Source organism: Mercenaria mercenaria, chromosome 14 (assembly GCF_021730395.1).
Source record: "Mercenaria mercenaria strain notata chromosome 14, MADL_Memer_1, whole genome shotgun sequence".
NCBI lineage: Eukaryota > Metazoa > Mollusca > Bivalvia > Venerida > Veneridae > Mercenaria > Mercenaria mercenaria.
In genome coordinates, this window is record NC_069374.1 from 55,544,520 (window position 1) to 55,563,695 (window position 19,176).

Sequence of the window (19,176 nt, forward strand, 5' to 3'; positions counted from 1 at the left end):
GTGTGCAAACCACTGAGCCATCCGTCCACCCCTTTGTCAGTACAGGTAACTGACAACTTCCCCACAGGTAACTAATTTTATAAGACCAAGTAATTAATCATGGTTCACCAACCCTGACACTGCAACAGCATTCAGCAACTACACACCTGCCTTAATGTTTCACAAATAAAGCTGACATAAATACTATGTCCTCCTTTGCAACATACTGACAACCTGGGTATACCCTGCAAGCCAACAGTGCTGAAGAGACCAGTACATTATCTTTGTACAGACATTTTTCCTCTGGAAATGTTAATTTACAAATTATTTCATCCTGTGAAAAAGAAAATATCCTCTTTTGTACACAGTTGTTTACTCTTTGAAGTTGTCAGGTGTGACAATGTACTGCTAATGACAGTGGCTATAAACATTTAAAATAACTTTCTTTCTTCTCTCAAAGAATATATATCAAATCAATACTCTAAAACCATATCAGTTTCTTAGGCATGAAATTTCATGATTTAGGCTACAATTATATTAATTTATGGCTTTCAATTTTTTAAAATAAAATAAATAGGAATTTCATTTGTTTGATGAGATTTAATTTCATGGGCTGACTCATCCACAAAATCCGGGAAAATCGGTTGAGCACAAATGTAAATGATTCTGCAGTATTTAAATTTACCTTTGCTGGAAGTCGGGTAGAGTGAACACAACTTGCATCACAGAGTTCATATAGCAACTGTTGCCAAGGTTACGCATGCCTGTGTATCCTGGACCATACATGGGTGTCAGTTTACTACCAGCTTCCTGTATGACGTCCCACTCTCCTACTTTCTGGTTCAGATCTATCTCTAACTCTATCATTGTCTTCTCTGTCTGTAATAGAACACTACCATTCATAATTACTGTATCATCAATTTTTTTGCAAGGGAATTCTTTTCACTATATTAACTAACTTTCCCTATTTGCGAAAGGCGATACTCACAAAGATGATATTATTGTTATGTATAGCTCTATATGTACTACAACATACGAACTGTGCCATGGGAAAACCAACATAGTGTGTTTGCCACCAGCATGGATCCAGACCAGCCTGCGCATCCGCGCAGTCTGGTCAGGATCCATGCTGTTCGCTTTCAAAGTGTATTGTAATTAGAGAAAACGTTAGTGAACAGCATGGATCCTGACCAGACAGCGCAGATGCGCAGGCTGGTCTGGATCCATGCTGGTCGCAAACCCACTATGTTGGTTTTCTCATGGCGCAGCTCATATATCCTGAATACTCTATCACGTAATTTAACTTGAATAGCAAACTTTTAGCATCACAATAGTATCTTGACTTTACAGTACCAACATAAATATCATTTACATGAAAGAATTCAACACCTTAAGCATGGTTTCCAACTCACAGCCATGAGGGGCTAGTGATCAAAAATGTTAACTGCTTGAACAGGAAGGACCAAATATATAAGTTAATCTACCTTTTGCATGGCTGTAATGTTGATACCAAAGTGAGCGAGATGTTTGGCAAGGTAAGGATCTTCAACCATATCATCCTCGTCATAGGAAAACACATCTGAAACAAGAGGGCCATGATGGCCCTATATTGCTCACCTGTTATCATTGCACTTGAGGACAAGAAGGTCCTCAGAAAAATATCTTAAGTCCAAAGGACAGGAACAACAAAGGAAAGAAATTTAACCAAAAAGAAAAACAAAATTCTTACAAGGTACAGATATGTCAAAATACACCTAAAAATTGGAGGTATCATCCATGTTGTACCACAGATAGTGGTCTCGGTTTTTCCCTACGGCCAATAATAAAAAAGTTACTAAAAATAGGCCATTTATGGTAACGTAAAAGGGAAGTAATTCAAAAGAAAATTATTGTAAGTTAACAAAAGAAGGATCTGCCAAATAAATCTGTTGACATAAATGAAATTTCAGATCAGTATCTTCATTAGTTACGGAGATATACCCATTTTAATTTGAAATAAAGGGAGGTAATTTTACATAAAATCAGTCCATAGTTATCTACCCTGATTGGCTCGGTCCAACTAATGACAATAATGAAATTTCAAATAAGTCCTGTAAGTACTTACTGATATAAATCCATTTTGACTACAATCAGGGGAGGTAATCAGATATAAAATAACTCTGGAAACTACGATTGGATCTGATTTGTCATGGAATCCAAGATTTATTGTTGTTGAAGATATTTTGGAAGTTTGTATCAAATAAAACCATAAATGAAGTCTCTATATGGCTGCAAAAGCCAAAATAGCCAATTTTGGACCTTTAAGGGGCCATAACTCTGGAACCCATGATGGAATCTGGCCAGATTAAGAAAGGAACCAAGATCTTGTGGTGATACAAGTTGTGTGCAAGTTTGGTTAAAATCAAATCATAAATGAAGTTGCTATTGTGCAGACAAGGTCAAAATAGCTAATTTTGGCCCTTTCAGGGGCCATAACTCTGGAACCCATTAGGGGATCTGGCCGGTTCAACAAAGGAACTGAGATCTTATGGCAACACAAGTTTTGTGCAAGTTTGATTAAATTCAAATCATAAATGAAGCTGCTATTGTGCAGACAAGGGCAAAATAGCCAATTCTGGTCCTTTCAGGGGCCATAACTCTGGAACCCATAATGGAATCTGGCCAGTTCAAGAAAGGAACCAAGATCTTATGGTGATACAAGTTGTTTGCCAGTTTGGTAAAAATCAAATCATAAATAAAGCTGTTATTGTGCAGACAAGGTCAAAATAGCTGATTTTGGCCCTTTCAGGGGCCATAACTCTGGAACCCATAATGGGATCTGGCCAGTTCAAGAAAGGAACCGAGATCTTATGGTGATACAAGTTGTGTGAAAGTTTGGTTAAAATAAAATCATAAATGAAACCACTATCGTGCAGACAAGAAATTGTTGACGGACGCACGCACGGACTCACGGACACACGACGGACGACGGACGAAGGGTGATCACAAAAGCTCACCTTGTCACTATGTGACAGGTGAGCTAAAAATATATGGAGTCCTAAAGCTAATTTTGCTACAAGAATTATATGTGACAGCCTGCCAAATCACTTAAAATTTATTTTAAAAAAGCTGATTTTTGAGGAAAATTACAATTCAGTCTGTGTTTATCATCTGAAAGTGCCTTTAAAATGTGTCATTAATAACAACAGCCAATTATTCAATTCAGTCTAATGACAGTAAACCATAGCATTCTGTAGTTTTTAATCAAATCTCAAATTTTCAATCTTAAACTCTAACAAAACCAGTACTGTGTGTACTGGCATCATTCACTAAGGTCCATGCCATCTCAATTTCTTAGCTACTGTAGAATAGCTAATATTTTTAATGGTTTTACTTTTGCTAATATTTGAAAGAAACATCAATCAAAACCTTCATAAGTATCAAAGAGTATTATCTCCAACAGTCTTTGATCTGGTAAATCTTTACAACACGAATATATCTTTTGTCTACCAAATCAGAAAATAAAAACGATGCAGTGATAACTAAATCCACAGTATTCCCTTCATATTCATATATACCGGTACTGACCTGCACCATCTGGAGTGATGGTTCCTAGCTTCACTGCCAGAGGGTATTTAGTAACCTGATATTGTTCAACGCCATGATTGTTCCCTCCGCTGCCATCAAAGAATTTACGGCCACACATGATTGAACCATCAGTAAGATTAAGCCAGAGGTTGTTTGTAAGGTCACATTTCTCACACTTCCATCCTGAAGGTGGAATCTTTTTCCCATTGTCCAGCTGTAGCAAGTTTTCCGCATGTCTAAATGTAATAATTTCAGAAAAATTTGTAGTTGCCAACTTTCATCAAGTTGAGCTTTACTGTTAAGGAAAAGATTATAAATTAAATAACTGTCCCCTTGTTAGAGGGGTCGTTTCAAAACAAAAGGGAAATAACTTGGAATTATATTGAGATAAACCCCCTAAAATAGCAAAGAAAGAGTAATATGGAGATAATAAAACTTTAGTCATTCACTTTACACAGAGGATATTGACTTTACACAGAGGATATTGTAACACACTAGTACATTATTTCATCACATATATATTATATATATGAGCCGTGCCATGAGAAAACCAATATAGTGGGTTTGCGACCAGCATGGATCCAGACCAGCCTGCGCATCTGCACAGTCTGGTCAGAATCCATGCTGTTCGCTAATGGTTTCTCTAATTACAATAAGCTTTGAAAGCGAAAAGCATGGATCCTGACCAGACTGCGCGGATGTGCAGGCTGGTCTTGATCCATGCTGGTCGTAAACCCACTATGTTGATTTCCTCACGGCGTGGCTCATATATATAGCTAAGTCCCCATATTTATCTTACTGAACACACATATTTCCGTGAAAGGTCACTAACAAACTCTATAACTGATTTGTTTTGTCAACCACTTATTTTTAACCTAGAATGACATGAAAATCTACCGACCCTTCAAAGAAATATACATTTTCTATTCTCTATGTATTTAACATACTTTGAAATGATCCTCTTTTCACCATCCCATGTTCCAGCCATTGCTGCAGCTTCCTCCAGTTTCCATGCATCTTCTGCTTTCAGGATTCCATTAACTGACATTTGTACCTGTAAAATATAAATAAACAATTTACAGTCAATCCCATACTAATAAACATCTAAAAGGAATAGACAACAACTACTTAGCCTGCCTTGAAAGATCACCATTTTCCCTTTGTTTATCTACAATACTATCTTATATGATGGAACACCTACAGGGGTTTCATTGATTATTGAAGTAGATGGTGGAAGTTTCAAAGCATAGGTTGGTGTATGGTTTCTCCAGTTTAAAAATTTACTTGCTACAAGAAAAGTAGCCAGGGCTTACACCACTCTAGCAAGGGGAAATTCCCTCCAAACTCTTTAATGAACCCCCTTACCTATTACCAAAAAAGAACTTTTCTATTCCCCAAGAAAGCTCTTTATAGATAGGTTTCGCTGAAATGTTCATAAAAAAAGGTGGAATTGAGTCAGGCTGGAAGTTCTGAATCACTGTAGTGAAGTTTCCCCAATTACATATCTACCTCAAGACTGTGTAAATTTGGTACACATACATAAAGCTGAGCTTGGATGGCATTTGATCGGCTGTTTCTGAGTTTTACTCAACTCATCTTTTGTGTCATTAATTTCCTTAATAATAGAATAATTTACAGAATAATTAAATCCTACTTACAATTTCTGGCAGTTCTGGGTCTGGGAGTGGGAATACCTTCCAGTCTGGTAACACCACAACAGAATTATTTTCCTCAAAAACAAACTTCATTTCATCTGTTTGGAAACCGCCTTCTAAGCCTGCATTTAATGGAACAAACAAAATCTTTACTTTTCACTTTCCATACTATTAACTAGTGTCTACCATTCTGTCTGGCACAAGTTTAGCTAAATAAACTCTACTGTATACAAAAATACTGGCATGCTTAAGGCACAAATTAAAATGGTCGCAAAGTAAAGAAAAGATGCTAAAACTTAGATCTTATAAAAGATCATTCTACAAAACAAAACACATTTTCATGGATGACATATAAACAGTTTATTAATGCTATAATCTCACTCTGGGTTTACATTACAAATTCAGAATGTTAGACACAAACAAAACAAAATATATAACATAGCAACTTTAGGAAAATTCTGCAATTCCCAAAATGCAGTATTTTAAGGTATTGGACCCACAATAGAGTACCTCCTTTTTGAAGAGTATTCAATTCCTACCATAAACCTACTTTGACCGCAATTTTCAGGGGGGTGTAGGTTCAAGCGCCACTTAGAGATAGTACCTAAGTTTTTCAAACCATAGGTTTGAAGTTAAAAAGCTTTGAAATGAAGACAAATGTCCATATATTTCTCAAAAACAGAAATATAGACAATATTTTAACCAGAAGTGCGGAGTTATGAGCATTTAATATATTCATGTTAACGAAAATTTTGTGATCAAGGAAATGTAACTCTTCTTGAACATGGAGAGCATAAACATCAAAGGGACATAATATAGTCAATATTTTCTAATTGGGTGCATTTGATTTAACATTCAACTTTGATCTGGATTGTTAAATACTGATCCATGATACTGTGTGCTAAAAATTTAGAACATCTGGAACAGTCTATTAACAGCAAAACTATGCTTTAGCAGAATCTAAATAGTTAAGCTCTAACTGGGACTCGAACCCAGGACCTCTCACACCTAAGGCAGACACTCTACCACTTCCCTATAACAGCAGTAGCTAATAGCTATGCAGTTTAATTGCTGGATTACATTGCGTGAACTGGAACAATAATCGGTGAACTCCGGATTATCGGCGTATTCGCTTTGTTACCTAATGGCAATTTTTGTGTAAAGAAAAAATATAATCTAATGCTGCCTAAGTTATAATCGGTCAAATCTGCCCAAATTTCTCTGACGTGTTGTTCAGAGTATGAACTTACTAACTGGTAGTACCAGTGAAATATTACTTACACTGAATCTTTTATATTTGCCCTTTTTGCAGCTGTCGAACGGCAAAGACGGTGAGTTTTGTCCAAATATAAGTAATTATTTTACCAGTTTTGAGAGATTTCAATTGATGGGAAATTACAGTTACAAACTAAATACCTTTCTGCAACACATGGAGTCATTAGCATTCACTGTCAATCAGTATTATGTCTAAGATCGACTGTCATTCATTCATTTCAAAGTTTCATAGACAGAGTCCGTTGTTTACATCTTTATCGTAACCGGTGCACGTGTAATAATCACTTTAGTTTGAAAAATCAAAGTATGCGAAGAGCTATGGTACGGTCTCTACGCCACTGGGACCAAAATTTTTTTTCTCCATATTTTCCTTTTTTCTAGTAAGATTTTATTTCTTTCAAGATTTATTATGTAAGTATTGTACAAAAGTGGAAAATTTTCATTTTAAAAGCGATTTCTTGCTGTTCAAAGTGAATTTACCTCTGAATCAAGAGGGGCAGAGTTAGACATCTTCAAAAATACTGAGTGACATGTGGTAAAAGTTCTCTATTTTGCCTTCGCTCTTTAGATTACATATTGTGGAAAAAATGCAGGTGGGTTTTACTTCTGCCCCAAGGTCATTTTTGAATGAAGTGAGCAAAATTCAAAACAGACCCACAGGATTCGACCTTAATCTTTTAAAGTTGGAGTTAGAATTCTGTCGCATCAAATCTGTTTACTTGAGGCACCCTAGAAAAAATGATATGTACAGTTTTATTTTGTGTTTTATAGTTGTTTAACAATAGTTTGATGTTTCTTTTATCAAAATTAATGCTGTAATGTATTCTCTGCAAACGTGTTAGATATTGGCCATCACATTGAAATTTGTCTCTACTTTAGCTTGGGGAAATACCATAAATTATACCAAATTTACAAAAAAACGGCATGGTAAAAGTTGTTTAAAATTTGCAACACAGTGCGAAACATGGTCAACTTTAAGAATATACCAAGCAAATGCTATTTTTTAAACATTACTATTAGGGGTCCAATACCTTAAACTAGCCTGCGCATCCGTGCAGTCTGGTCAGGATCCATGCTGTTCGCTAACAATTTCTCTAATTGCAATAGGCTTTGAAAGCGAACAGCATGGGTCCTGACCAGACTGCGTGGATGCGCAGGCTGGTCTGGATCCATGCTGGTTGCAAATGCAGTATGTTGATTTTCTCATGGCGTGGCTCAAATCTATTTTTTTACTACGTGACTCACCTATTGCCATCTTTGTAGGTTTCTTCTCAGGTGGGGGCTCTTCACTTACCACCTAAACAATATAAACAACAAGAGATCACAGAGTGATCTTGGCGCCCACCAATGTGCCATTTTTGAGTGTTCCAAATTTCAAGACTTACTGACTAGCTCAAGGTCAAATTTCAGTTCCGTACACAACACTCTGCATGTGGTCCAAATTCGAAAGCTGTAGCTTGAGAAATGTGAAAGTAGGTCACTAGATCAATTTCAAGGACGAAATGTGAAAGTAGGTCACTAGGTCAAAATCAAGGTCAAATTACACTTCAGAACACAAATTTATGCATGTGGTCCAAATTTAAAGCCTGTACCTTCAAAAATGTGAAAGTAGGTCACTAGGTCAATGTCAAGGTCAAAGTTTGTTTCGGTACACAATCCTATGCATGTGGTCTAAATTTGAAGCCTGTAGCTACAGAAATGTGAAAGTAGGTCACTAGGTCAATCTTAAGGTCAAAGTTCATTTCGGTACACAAAACTATGCATGTGGTCCAAATTTGAAGGCTGTAGCTCGAGAAATGTGAAAGTAGGTCACTAGGTCAAAATCAAGGTCAAATTTTATTTCGGAACACAGAACTATGCATGCGTTCCAAATTTGAAGCCTGTACCTTCAAAAATGTGAAAGTAGGTCACTAGGTCAATGTAAAGGTCAAAGTTTGTTTCGGTACACAAAACTATGCATGTGGTCCAAATTTGAAGGCTGTAGCTTGAGAAATGTGAAAGTAGGTCAGTAGGTCAAAATCAAGGTCAAATTCCAATTCGGAACACAAAACTATGCATGTGGTCCAAATTTGAAGCCTGTACCTTCAAAAATGTGAAAGTAGGTCACTAGGTCAAAGTCAAGGTCAAAGTTTTTTCAGTGCACAAAACTATGCAAGTGGTCCAAATTTGAAGGCTGTAGCTACAGAAATGTGAAAGTAGGTCACTAGGTCAAAATCAAGGTCAACTCATGTCAAGGTTCATCTTGCCACTCAAAACCATACATGTGGTCCAAATTTGAATGTTGCAGGTTATTGACAAGAAAATTTTAAAATCTTTTTCCTATATAAGTCTATATGAACCATGTGACCCCCCAGGGCGGGGCCATATTTGACTCTAGGGGGATAATTTGAACAAACTTGGTAGAGAACCACTAGATGATGCTACATTACAAATGCCAAAGCCCTAGGCTTTGTGGTTTGGACAAGAAAATTTTCAACGTTTTTCCCTATGTAAGTCTATGTAAACCATGTGACCCACGGGAGCCATATTTGACCCTAGGGGGATAATTTGAACAATCTTAGTAGAAGACCACTAGATGATGTCATATACAAAATATCAAAGCCCTAGGCCCTGTGGTTTTGAACAAGAGGTTTTTCAAAGTTTTTCCCTATATAAGTCTATATAAACCATGTGACCCCCGGGGCGGGGCCATATTAGACCCCAAGGAAATATTTTGAATAATCTTGGTAGAGGACCACTAGATGATGCTTCATACCAAATATCAAAGCCCTAGGCTCTGTGGTTTTGGACAAGAAGATTTTCAAAGTTTTTCCCTATATAAATCTATGTAAATTATAGAAATAAACAAAGGGCCATAACTTACTAAAAAATTGTTGAACCAGTCTGATTTTCAGGGGGACACAACTAGGGTACCAATACATCATTCTGACAAAGTTTGGTCAAAATCCCCCAGGTAGTTTCTGAGGAGATGGGATAACGAGAAATTGTTAACGGACGGAAGGACGGACGGACTGACGGACGGACGGACGGAAGGACGACGGACCACGGACGCAGAGTGATTTGAATAGCCCACCATCTGGTGATGGTGGGCTAAAAAGCAATTAATTACAGTCTCACAAAAAAAAGACAAAAAGTTGTTTCATCAACCTGTAAGCACATTGTAACTTAAGTTTTGCTCATTAGTTATCAGCTAATAACAGCAAAATTTTTTAAACAAATTAACTGCATTAAATGTACACTGTAAATTAACCAATGACAATAATTCTATAACTATTTTACCTCCCTTCTGGTTCTTCTAAGGTGTAGAAAAACACCATTGCCAGTTTTCTTGAAATGTCTCTCCACATGTTTCTTGCCAAAACCAAGGAAAGTGTTCATACAAACATATAAACCAGTCTCTGACTCCTGTAAATGAAAGTGTTCATACAAAAATATAAGAGCTCCACCAAGCGGGGCAATATATGCCGTAAGGGTTATATCAGAAGAGGACATAAGCAAAATTTGAAGAAAAAGCAATATTCAAAGATCTTTTATCTTTTTAAACTGATCCACGCGATACACCATGTTAACTTTAGTTTATCTTTCATTTTATAGTTCCTACGTTTTGGCAAAGACAGAAAAACCTTTATCCTGAGAAACATTAAAATCCAGGTTGCGAGGATTTTACTTTGCGCCAATGTTATACATGGTATAATACAATTTATATACAAAATTTATGATGTTAACATTTTCTGTTAACTTAATTTTGACAATTCACCAAAACGATTTAACTTATATTTTATAAATGTAGTGTAACGGTGCCAAAGCTATGATCAACATCAAACACAAATTTATACCTACTTACTGGATTGTCAAATGAGAAAACACATTCATCCTTGTAAACTTTTTCTCCACCCTGGGGAGCCCTGATTTTTCCGAAGTACTGACTAAATACAGACATCTTATGTAATGGTCACACAAGCTTTGTCAAACCTGAAGAAAAGAATGATAACAAAATAAAATGAATTACAAAATATATGATGAAACACAAAAAAGCTTGCTACCTAACTACATTTTTTTTGCACAGTGAGCAGAGTGGCTATAGTGAGAACAGTCACTCAACAATTTAATAATAATTCCATTATAAGCAGAGAACGGGTAGAACTTTTTTGTGTAAACAACCTCCTCCATGGAAAAATGCATGTATTTTTTTTCAAATCTAATGACATTTTTAGCCTCATTTATAAGACTTTTAATACACAAATTATGACTTTATTTTCTTATTATTGTATTCCATGAATAAATTCATACAAATTAATCTGCTAAACATTAATTTATAACACATCACTACAAATCTTCCTTTAAATTATTTTATTTAAGATTATTTGTCTGTTCTAATAGAGATAAAACTAAATTTCAATTTCAAGTCGATAAACTTTAGGTCTTTAGCATGGCAAAAAAACGTCTCTGTCTCAACTTCAAAGACATCACCTGCAGAAATATTTATGTTGGTCATTTTTACTGTTAGGGGTATCACTTGATTTTCTGGCAGACACTAGCTATTTTCAAAGAAAGAACAGATTCCCAAGCTAATCATATGATATCTAAAAATTAAACCCTACAGAAAAAGGGGAAGGAAACAGAAACTGATGCACTACTGCTACCAGATGCTGGGGAAACAGTTGCAGACAAGGTGTTAATGGTGCTGATGTTTTGGGGACCAAGTGCAAGACTGAAATAGGTCATTTTTTTTTTTTAATCTTAGCATCAAGACTGACCAGACATTAAGTTAACAAAGTTAAATCCCTTTGAGTTTTCGTAGGCGAGTTGTGTATAAAGTAAACTGCCATTCAATTCCATTAACACTTCAATTTAATATACAAATGTACATTGTTTCAGTAATACAATAAAAAAATTATTTGAATTGTCCAATATCCTAATAATTATAGTTGCAAATTACTTCATTTAGCTTACCAGATGTTTACAAACTGTTGATTTCTAATTCAGGATAAACAAGTAGATTTTTAGGCGGCAGTGCAAGGCCTTACAATATAAGAAGTACCAGTAAATATCTCTGGTGTTATCTGCTGCAGGAATTATTCAGTCGTTTGAATGATTTAATCAAGATCCTCTCGAAATAAATATTCTTATAAATATTGCTATTTACGCAAACAACACATTATAAATTATATTAATTCATTATATGTACTTTTCATAAACAAACTGACTACTGGACGTCCAGAAAACCCTTTAAGGTCAGGTTTGGCGTCCTGCCACCAGATGGCTTGAAATTAGAATGCAGGATAGCTGGCATGCATCCAGTTACTCAAGGGCTAGACACTCCTGTCTTTGTTTTGGTGTGTGTAACATCTTTATCTTGGTACTCCCATTCAGTCTCCCAGTAACGAAAAAGGTTAACTTTTATATTTTGAGGAAGACAAAAGTATTTCGTTGTATTACAGCTCTACATTCACTTTCATTTAGCAATCTTTGAAATATCTTTTGCAACATTTTCAATACTCATACCTGGAGAAATATGTTAGGCATATACGTCAATTATTATAGACATAATGACAAACTAATTAAGGAAAATAAATAAGATGTTTTCTACAAAACGGTACATGACAGTCAAAGTACATGGTTTTTCTCATGTGATATAATGGACAAATAATTTGTCCAGATAATCACTATCCGATTTTTATGCAGGTTGATTATTTACATGACTCATCAGCTTTGTCTACCTGTAACAAAATTACAAAAACATGATAATTTTGTAAACATATTATTGCTTATGATAATGGGATATAAAAACATCCGATTAGAGTCTAACTGCAAATAAAACAATGCAAGGAAAAAGACGCAAATCTCACCGGTTTCTGAGTTGTGTCCCTTCGAGGTATATCAAAAGTTAAAGTAATTGCTACTATACGTACTTGCAATCGCTGTCATCAATATTTTTCTGTGATCTGTTTGCAGCAAGGAACTGCTTTGTCAGATACTAGTAACAAAAATAATAATAATAATAATAATAATACAGCATATCAAACATATTTTATCACCAAAACTAACTAAGATAGCTATGATGGAATCTTCTATGTGGTTACTTTAATCAAAGAGCTATAAAAATAAATAGATCGGCAACTGGAAAGGCATATAGAGCAAATCTCGCCGATATCCCGTGACAAATGAATGAGATCTCGTTGTAAACGTCTATTGATCACGATTGATCAAGTCGGCAAACGCTTTTAAATAAGGTTACTTTTGGATCGATTGTTTATAATGATAATGGTGCTTTTTTAATGTTATTAGTATTTTCTACACGGGGAAGGAATGAATTTATGATTGGAAGTCAAAGAAATCAACAGTTTTCGTTTGAAAAAAGGACTCTTTTCGGTTTATTACGCGCTGGACGATACCGCCAATTCTATACTTCAGTAAGCGTCTGTTGAATTGATCACGGTTGATCAAGTCGGCAAACGCTTTGAAATAAGATAACGCTCGTAACACGAGATGACAAGGTATTATCCCCAGTTGCTATTCTGTGTATTTTTAGTTCTTTGCTTTAATATATTTTATTCCTAATAAAATTGAAGCTTAATTAAGCAGCCATTACTGGGACCTAGCATATTACCTTTTTACTTTTAGCAATCTATAGTTAAAGCCATTAACATAAATATAACACTCTTCCTGAGGTACCTCTATATGTGTATACTTTCAATTGCAAGCTGAATACACCAGACTGTTTGAATAGGACTAAGCTTATGGAGACCTTTTCCTAACGACACTCTAAATACCTGGTCACAAATTTTAAGAGATGTATTGTAATTATGACAGAAATACATTTTCATTTTATAAATGTATATTAATGTATATAAATATTTATATGCTATATGGTCAAAGTTGCCGCTCTTTCTGAGTCAGCTAGTGTATTGATCATGACTTTAAAACTTGGCAGGTGGCTTTGAGATGATATGCAGAATGCATAAAATGAGTCTGCAGGTTGAAGGTCAAGATTACAAACTGACTTCAGATGTCAGCTCTGTGTAGCATATTCCATATTCAGAGCATAACTTAATAACCATTCAAGGCTGGGATAGACATGAGCTGTCCATCATATTTTGTGTGAAAAGTAAACTTTAACAAGTTACCTAGTATTGCAGTAGCAATACAGAAGTCTCCTACCAATGAACAAACAATTTTACTTGACCTTCTGTAGTGATCTTGACCTTTGACTGACATCCAGGGGTCATGTGGGCTACACATAGTCTAATTATGGGAAATATTTCTGTATAGTATTAAAAAATCCTTCAATGCAATCAAAAGTAATGGACCAGGAGTAAAAACAAATTTTTACTTGACCTTGAACAATGACCTTTAACCAACAAGCGTAGATCAAGCATTGACACATATAAAAGTTACGGAGTAAAAACAATTTTTACTTAACCTTTAATAGCGACCTTGACCTTTGACCCAAAGGTGTAAGTCAAACATATGCATAATCAACATACTGCACTCTATTTGCATATACCAAGTTTAAAGAACCTTAGCTTGAATACTTTTTGAGTTATCACATGAACCAGATTTGCAGATAGACAGATAGATGAACAGATGGCCATACAAATGGCTGGAGAGCATTCCTATAGTCCCCTAAGGTGCTCCACTGGTAGGGGAAAGTTTGGATTGCATGCGGTAAGCATAAGAAACAGACCAGTAGGTCAAAGGTCAAGGTCATTAATGGGAAATAGAAGAGCAAATGAACGGAGTTGGTAAGTCAAATGTAAAGGCCATGAACTAATCTCAAAAGTCCAATTTGTCTACCATATTTCGTGTCTGGAGCACAACTTATTAACAGCTATCACAGGAGACAGAGCATTCAACTATTTCAATGCTGGATAGGGAAATAGGGAATAAGGAAGCTGGAGCTATTTGTGGAATGTTTAATGACTCTGCAATGAGGAAGATGATATATGATGTACAAAATTTTATATCTATTTAGTAATAACAGAATTTAAGAGTGAAAATGTATAAAGACATTAGCACGGTGGCGATACCCTGGGTATGCAGGGGTGCAAAATGGCGGCGGAATCTCTCGATTCAGGTAACATTTTTCATTATTACTGTCTTAATACTTAACCAATTTTAACGAAATAAAGACGAGTGCCCGCTCATAAGAATACTACACCCTCGGCTATAAAGCTTGGGCTCCTGAGTTTCGTAGTTTTTGTGAAAAGTGCAACGGCGCATTCTGACAGAAAAAATGCAACTGCTATGTAGGAGTGCATTTTTATGAAAATGACTAAACCAGCTATCCCCGTGTGTTTCGAAAAACGGCTTGTAGGGCGGAACCGGGCTTGACATGTTCCAAAGCTGTTTTAGAACTTTAGCCAGTAAAATCGCCAATTTTCGGCAATTCCGAGCGATTGAAAGGAAATGCTATGTGGGGGAGGTGTTTTCATTATGTTATGTGGGGGTGCTTTTGACATGTGGGGGTGACTTAACTGGCTGCTAGAGACACGCAATAATACGGACAAATAAAGCCAGCGAAAAATACTTTTAACTGTTAAAGGCATATCATATGTCAATATATATTGTGATGATGTCCGTCCGTTTGACCTTGCATGTTTCTTCTCATACATCGTTGGCACTAGAAACTTGAAACTTGATCACGATACTGCTATGGCCTTTGGAGAGTACATGTTCATACGACACCTACATATAAAGCTATAGGTGTCATAAAGGGGCCTGGATCTATTATATCATATTTGGCCATAACTTGTTCTAAATTAGTACTTGACCGATTTGGCTAATAATCAAATAACAACATTGTTGACACATGACGTTCAATTATATTCTTTGATATTTGACCTTTACCTTTATTTGACTTTTCACCTTTACTTTTAAAAGTCGGAACATAGTCATTTTGATGTCCATCTGATATTTGACATCTGCTACTTAAACGCTAAAAACAGTTAGTTTGCTGTAATGTTTTTTATTACTTCACACATTTGATTTATATTCACAAATACCAATTCTTGTGACAAGATGTTCACTTTGATGTATTTAAGTACGACAGTGTACTTATTTTACTTTGATCTTTGCGTTTAAAACTCGGAAATAATTAAATTCCCAATAACCTTTGTCAGATTTTATAACCAACTTGACTGTAATGTAAACTGAACAATCCATGCGACAGAAAAGCGGCGTAAAGATAGGCGATGGTATCATTTGACAGATTCTAGTGATTTATTGTAGCCTTCCTTTAACACGGTGGCGATACCTTGGGTATGCAGGGGTGCAAAATTTAACCTTTTTTCATGGTAACTTTATTAATTAATACTTAACCAATTTAAATGAAATAAAGACGAGTGCCCGCCCATATGAATACTACAGCCTCGGTTGTAGGGTACTCATCCTTATTTCGTTTAAATTGGTTAAGTATTAACAAAGTTATCATGAAAACAATATAAATTTTGCACCCCTGCATACCCAAGGTATCGCCACCGTGGATATGGCTGAGACTGTCTGCATTGGTTTTGTTTCTCTTAAGATTGGGATAAAGGCACTTTACCAGTTCAGTTTTTTAAAACTGAATTTACCTGAAACGCTTTCCCGCAGCAATGGAAGTTTCCCTGATTTGCATGAATAGCAAGATGCGGGTCAAGCTGTATTTTCGCGAAAATGTTTTCCCGCGTTTCTGGCACACGTGCTCGGTCATACCTGAAACAGAATTGCATTCATTTGGAAATGTGAAGTGATTACAACTTTTTAATATTATAGTATTGAGTATGTAACATACTATAAATGACTTACTATTGTTATTTTGTAGTTTTATTGACCTGCCTAAAAGTAATATGTGTTTTCGTCCACTGCCACAATGTGTTTAAACACGGTGGCGATACCTTGGGTATGCAGATGTACAAAATTTATATTTTTTCATGATAACTTTGTTAATACTTAACAAATTTAAACGAAATAAGGACGAGTGCCCGCTCATAAGAAAACTACAGCCTCGACACAAAATATGAAACCCAGATGACCAAACCCTACAACCGAGGCTGTAGTTTTCGTATGGGCCGGCACTCGTCTTTATTTCATTTAAATTTGTTAAGTATTAATGAAGTTACCATGAAATGTTTGTATGCAGGGGTACAAAATTTATATTGTTTTCATGATAACTTTGTTAATACGTAACCAATTTAAACGAAATAAGGACGAGGAGTACCCGCTCATAAGAAAACTAAAGCCTCGATGGTTAGGCTTTGGCACACGAGTTTCGTTTTTTTTTTTTTTTTGTTCTTTTTTTTTTTTTTTTTTTTTTTTTTTGAAAAGTGCAAACAGTTGGATTTGTTTCATTAGAATGCGCCGTTGCACTTTTCACACAAAATATGAAACCCAGATGACCAAACCCTACAACCGAGACTGTAGTTTTCGTATGGGCGGGCACTCGTCTTTATTTCATTTAAATTGGTTAAGTATTAATGAAGGTACCATGAAAAGAGGTTAACTTTTGCACCCCTACATAATTAAGGTATCGTCACCGTGTTAAAGGAAGGCTACAATAAATCACTAGAATCTGTCAAATGATACCATCGCCTATCTATACGCCGCTTTTTTGTCGCATGGATTGTTCAGTTTACATTACAGCCAAGTTAGTTATAAAATCTAACAAAGGTTATTGGGAATTTCATTATTTCCTTTTTTAAACGCAAAGATCAAAGTAAAATGAAGGACATTGTCATACTTAAAATACATGAAAGTGAACATCTTGTCACAAGAATTGGTATTTGTGAATATGAGTCAAATGTGTGAAGTAATAAAAACATTACAACAAACTAACTGTTTTTAGCGTTTAAACAGTAGATGTCAAATATCAGATGGACATAAAAATGACTATTTTCCGACTTTTAAAAGTAAAGGTGGAAAGTCAAATAAAGGTAAAGGTCAAATATTAAAGAATATAATTGAACGTCTTGTCAACAAGGTTGTTATTTGATTATTAGCCAAATCGGTCGAGTATTAATTTAGAGCAAGTTATGGTCAAATTTAATATAATAGATCCAGGCCCCTTGTGACACCTATAGCTTTATATGTAGGTGTCGTATCGTATGAAAATGCACTCTCCAAAGGCCATAGCAGTATCGTGATCAAGTTTCAAGTTCCTAGTGCCAACGATGTATGAGAAGAAACATGCAAGGACGAACGGACGGACATCATCACAATATGATTGACATTTAATATGCCTTTAACAGTTAAAAGTATTTTTCGCTGGCTTTATTTGTCCGTATTATTGCGTGTCTCTAGCAGCCAGTTAAGTCACCCCCACATGTCAAAAGCACCCCCACATAACATAATGAAAACACCTCCCCCACATAGCAATTCCTTTCAATCGCTCGGAATTGCCGATTTCACTGGCTAAAGTTCTACAACAGCTTTGGAACATGTCAAGCCCGGTTCCGCCCTACAAGCCGTTTTTCGAAACACACGGGGATAGCTGGTTTAGTCATTTTCATAAAAATGCACCCCTACATAGCAGCTGCATTTTTTCTGTCAGAATGCGCCGTTGCACTTTTCACAAAAACTACGAAAATCAGGAGCCCAAGCTTTATAGCCGAGGGTGTAGTATTCTTATGAGCGGGCACTCGTCTTTATTTCGTTAAAATTAGTTAAGTATTAAGACAGTAGTAATGAAAATTGATACCTGAATCGAGAGATTCTGCCGCCATATTGCACCCCTGTATACCCAGGGTATCGCCACCGTGATTAGCTAAGTATAAAATGGACATATTTAATGAAACATTTCTGCAATCTAGAGTAATGTGTAATGTGTCATATCATGTGGCAAATATCTGGAACCCGATTGTTTTAAGTTTGAATGAAATTCATTCAGTAATAGGTATAATTGAATCACAAATGCAAGGTTATGAAATGTTTCCATCTTGTAATGGTGAAAATTAATGCATACATCTATTCATGAAAACATTACAGACCTGACAAAAATATATCAAGAATCTTTTACCTCCTTTTACCTTGGGTCTAAAATGCAACATACCATTTTGTTATGGTGACTGTTTATGCCAAGTTACGTGACTATCTATCAATACCAAGTTATGGACCAAACAAAAAATGACCTCGTAAGTGTAACCTTAACCTTTGAGCTAGGGGTCTAGGTCTTGCACACGGTACTTCTCATTATGGGGAACATTTAGCAACTTCAAAATCCGCTGATGAATGGAGTAATTAAGAGACAGGACACAAAACACACACTGTTAACCTCTGACCTCCAAGTATGACCATGACCTCGGAGTTTGGGTACTACACATCATCTAATTATGACAAACATTTGTGCCAACTACTTTCTAAATCCCTTAATGGATGAAAGTTTTGCACTGGACATGAAGTTTAATAGATGGATTGAAGTCGATAAAACGCCCGTCATCATAAAAATATTGTGTTCGCGAACGTTTAGTTTATACTAATTTGTTTTAGCTCGATTGTGATGAAAGCTTCAAGCTTATTGGAACCACTCTCGAGTCCGCTTCCTGGAAAAACCAGTACTGGTGTCATATGAGAAGTCATGGTCGTGACCCCAGTGGGGCTCGAACCCACGACCCCTGGATTGAGCGGCCGACACCTTATCCACTAGACCACCGCTCCCCTTCGCGAACGTTTCTATGGTATATTAAGTAAAATATGATCAAACTTAATAATTACGTATGTGAAA

At 35.9% G+C, this 19,176-nt stretch overlaps 1 protein-coding gene across 1 annotated transcript in view; it reads right to left on the reverse strand.

Moving 5' to 3' along the window:
• Nucleotides 1–12,185, reverse strand: part of LOC128548509 (ubiquitin carboxyl-terminal hydrolase 5-like) — a 28,315-nt gene extending 16,130 nt beyond the window's left edge. Inside the window, exons 1-9 of the mRNA XM_053523559.1 lie at nt 11,665–12,185; nt 10,321–10,448; nt 9,756–9,881; nt 7,722–7,773; nt 5,205–5,323; nt 4,494–4,600; nt 3,547–3,782; nt 1,464–1,558; nt 665–858 (exon numbers count right to left, since the gene is read on the reverse strand). Coding sequence (XP_053379534.1) covers nt 665–858; nt 1,464–1,558; nt 3,547–3,782; nt 4,494–4,600; nt 5,205–5,323; nt 7,722–7,773; nt 9,756–9,881; nt 10,321–10,416 — 1,025 coding nt within the window. The 5' untranslated portion in view covers nt 10,417–10,448; nt 11,665–12,185. The remainder of the gene's footprint in view (nt 1–664; nt 859–1,463; nt 1,559–3,546; nt 3,783–4,493; nt 4,601–5,204; nt 5,324–7,721; nt 7,774–9,755; nt 9,882–10,320; nt 10,449–11,664) is intronic.
• Nucleotides 12,186–19,176: the final 6,991 nt, after the last annotated feature.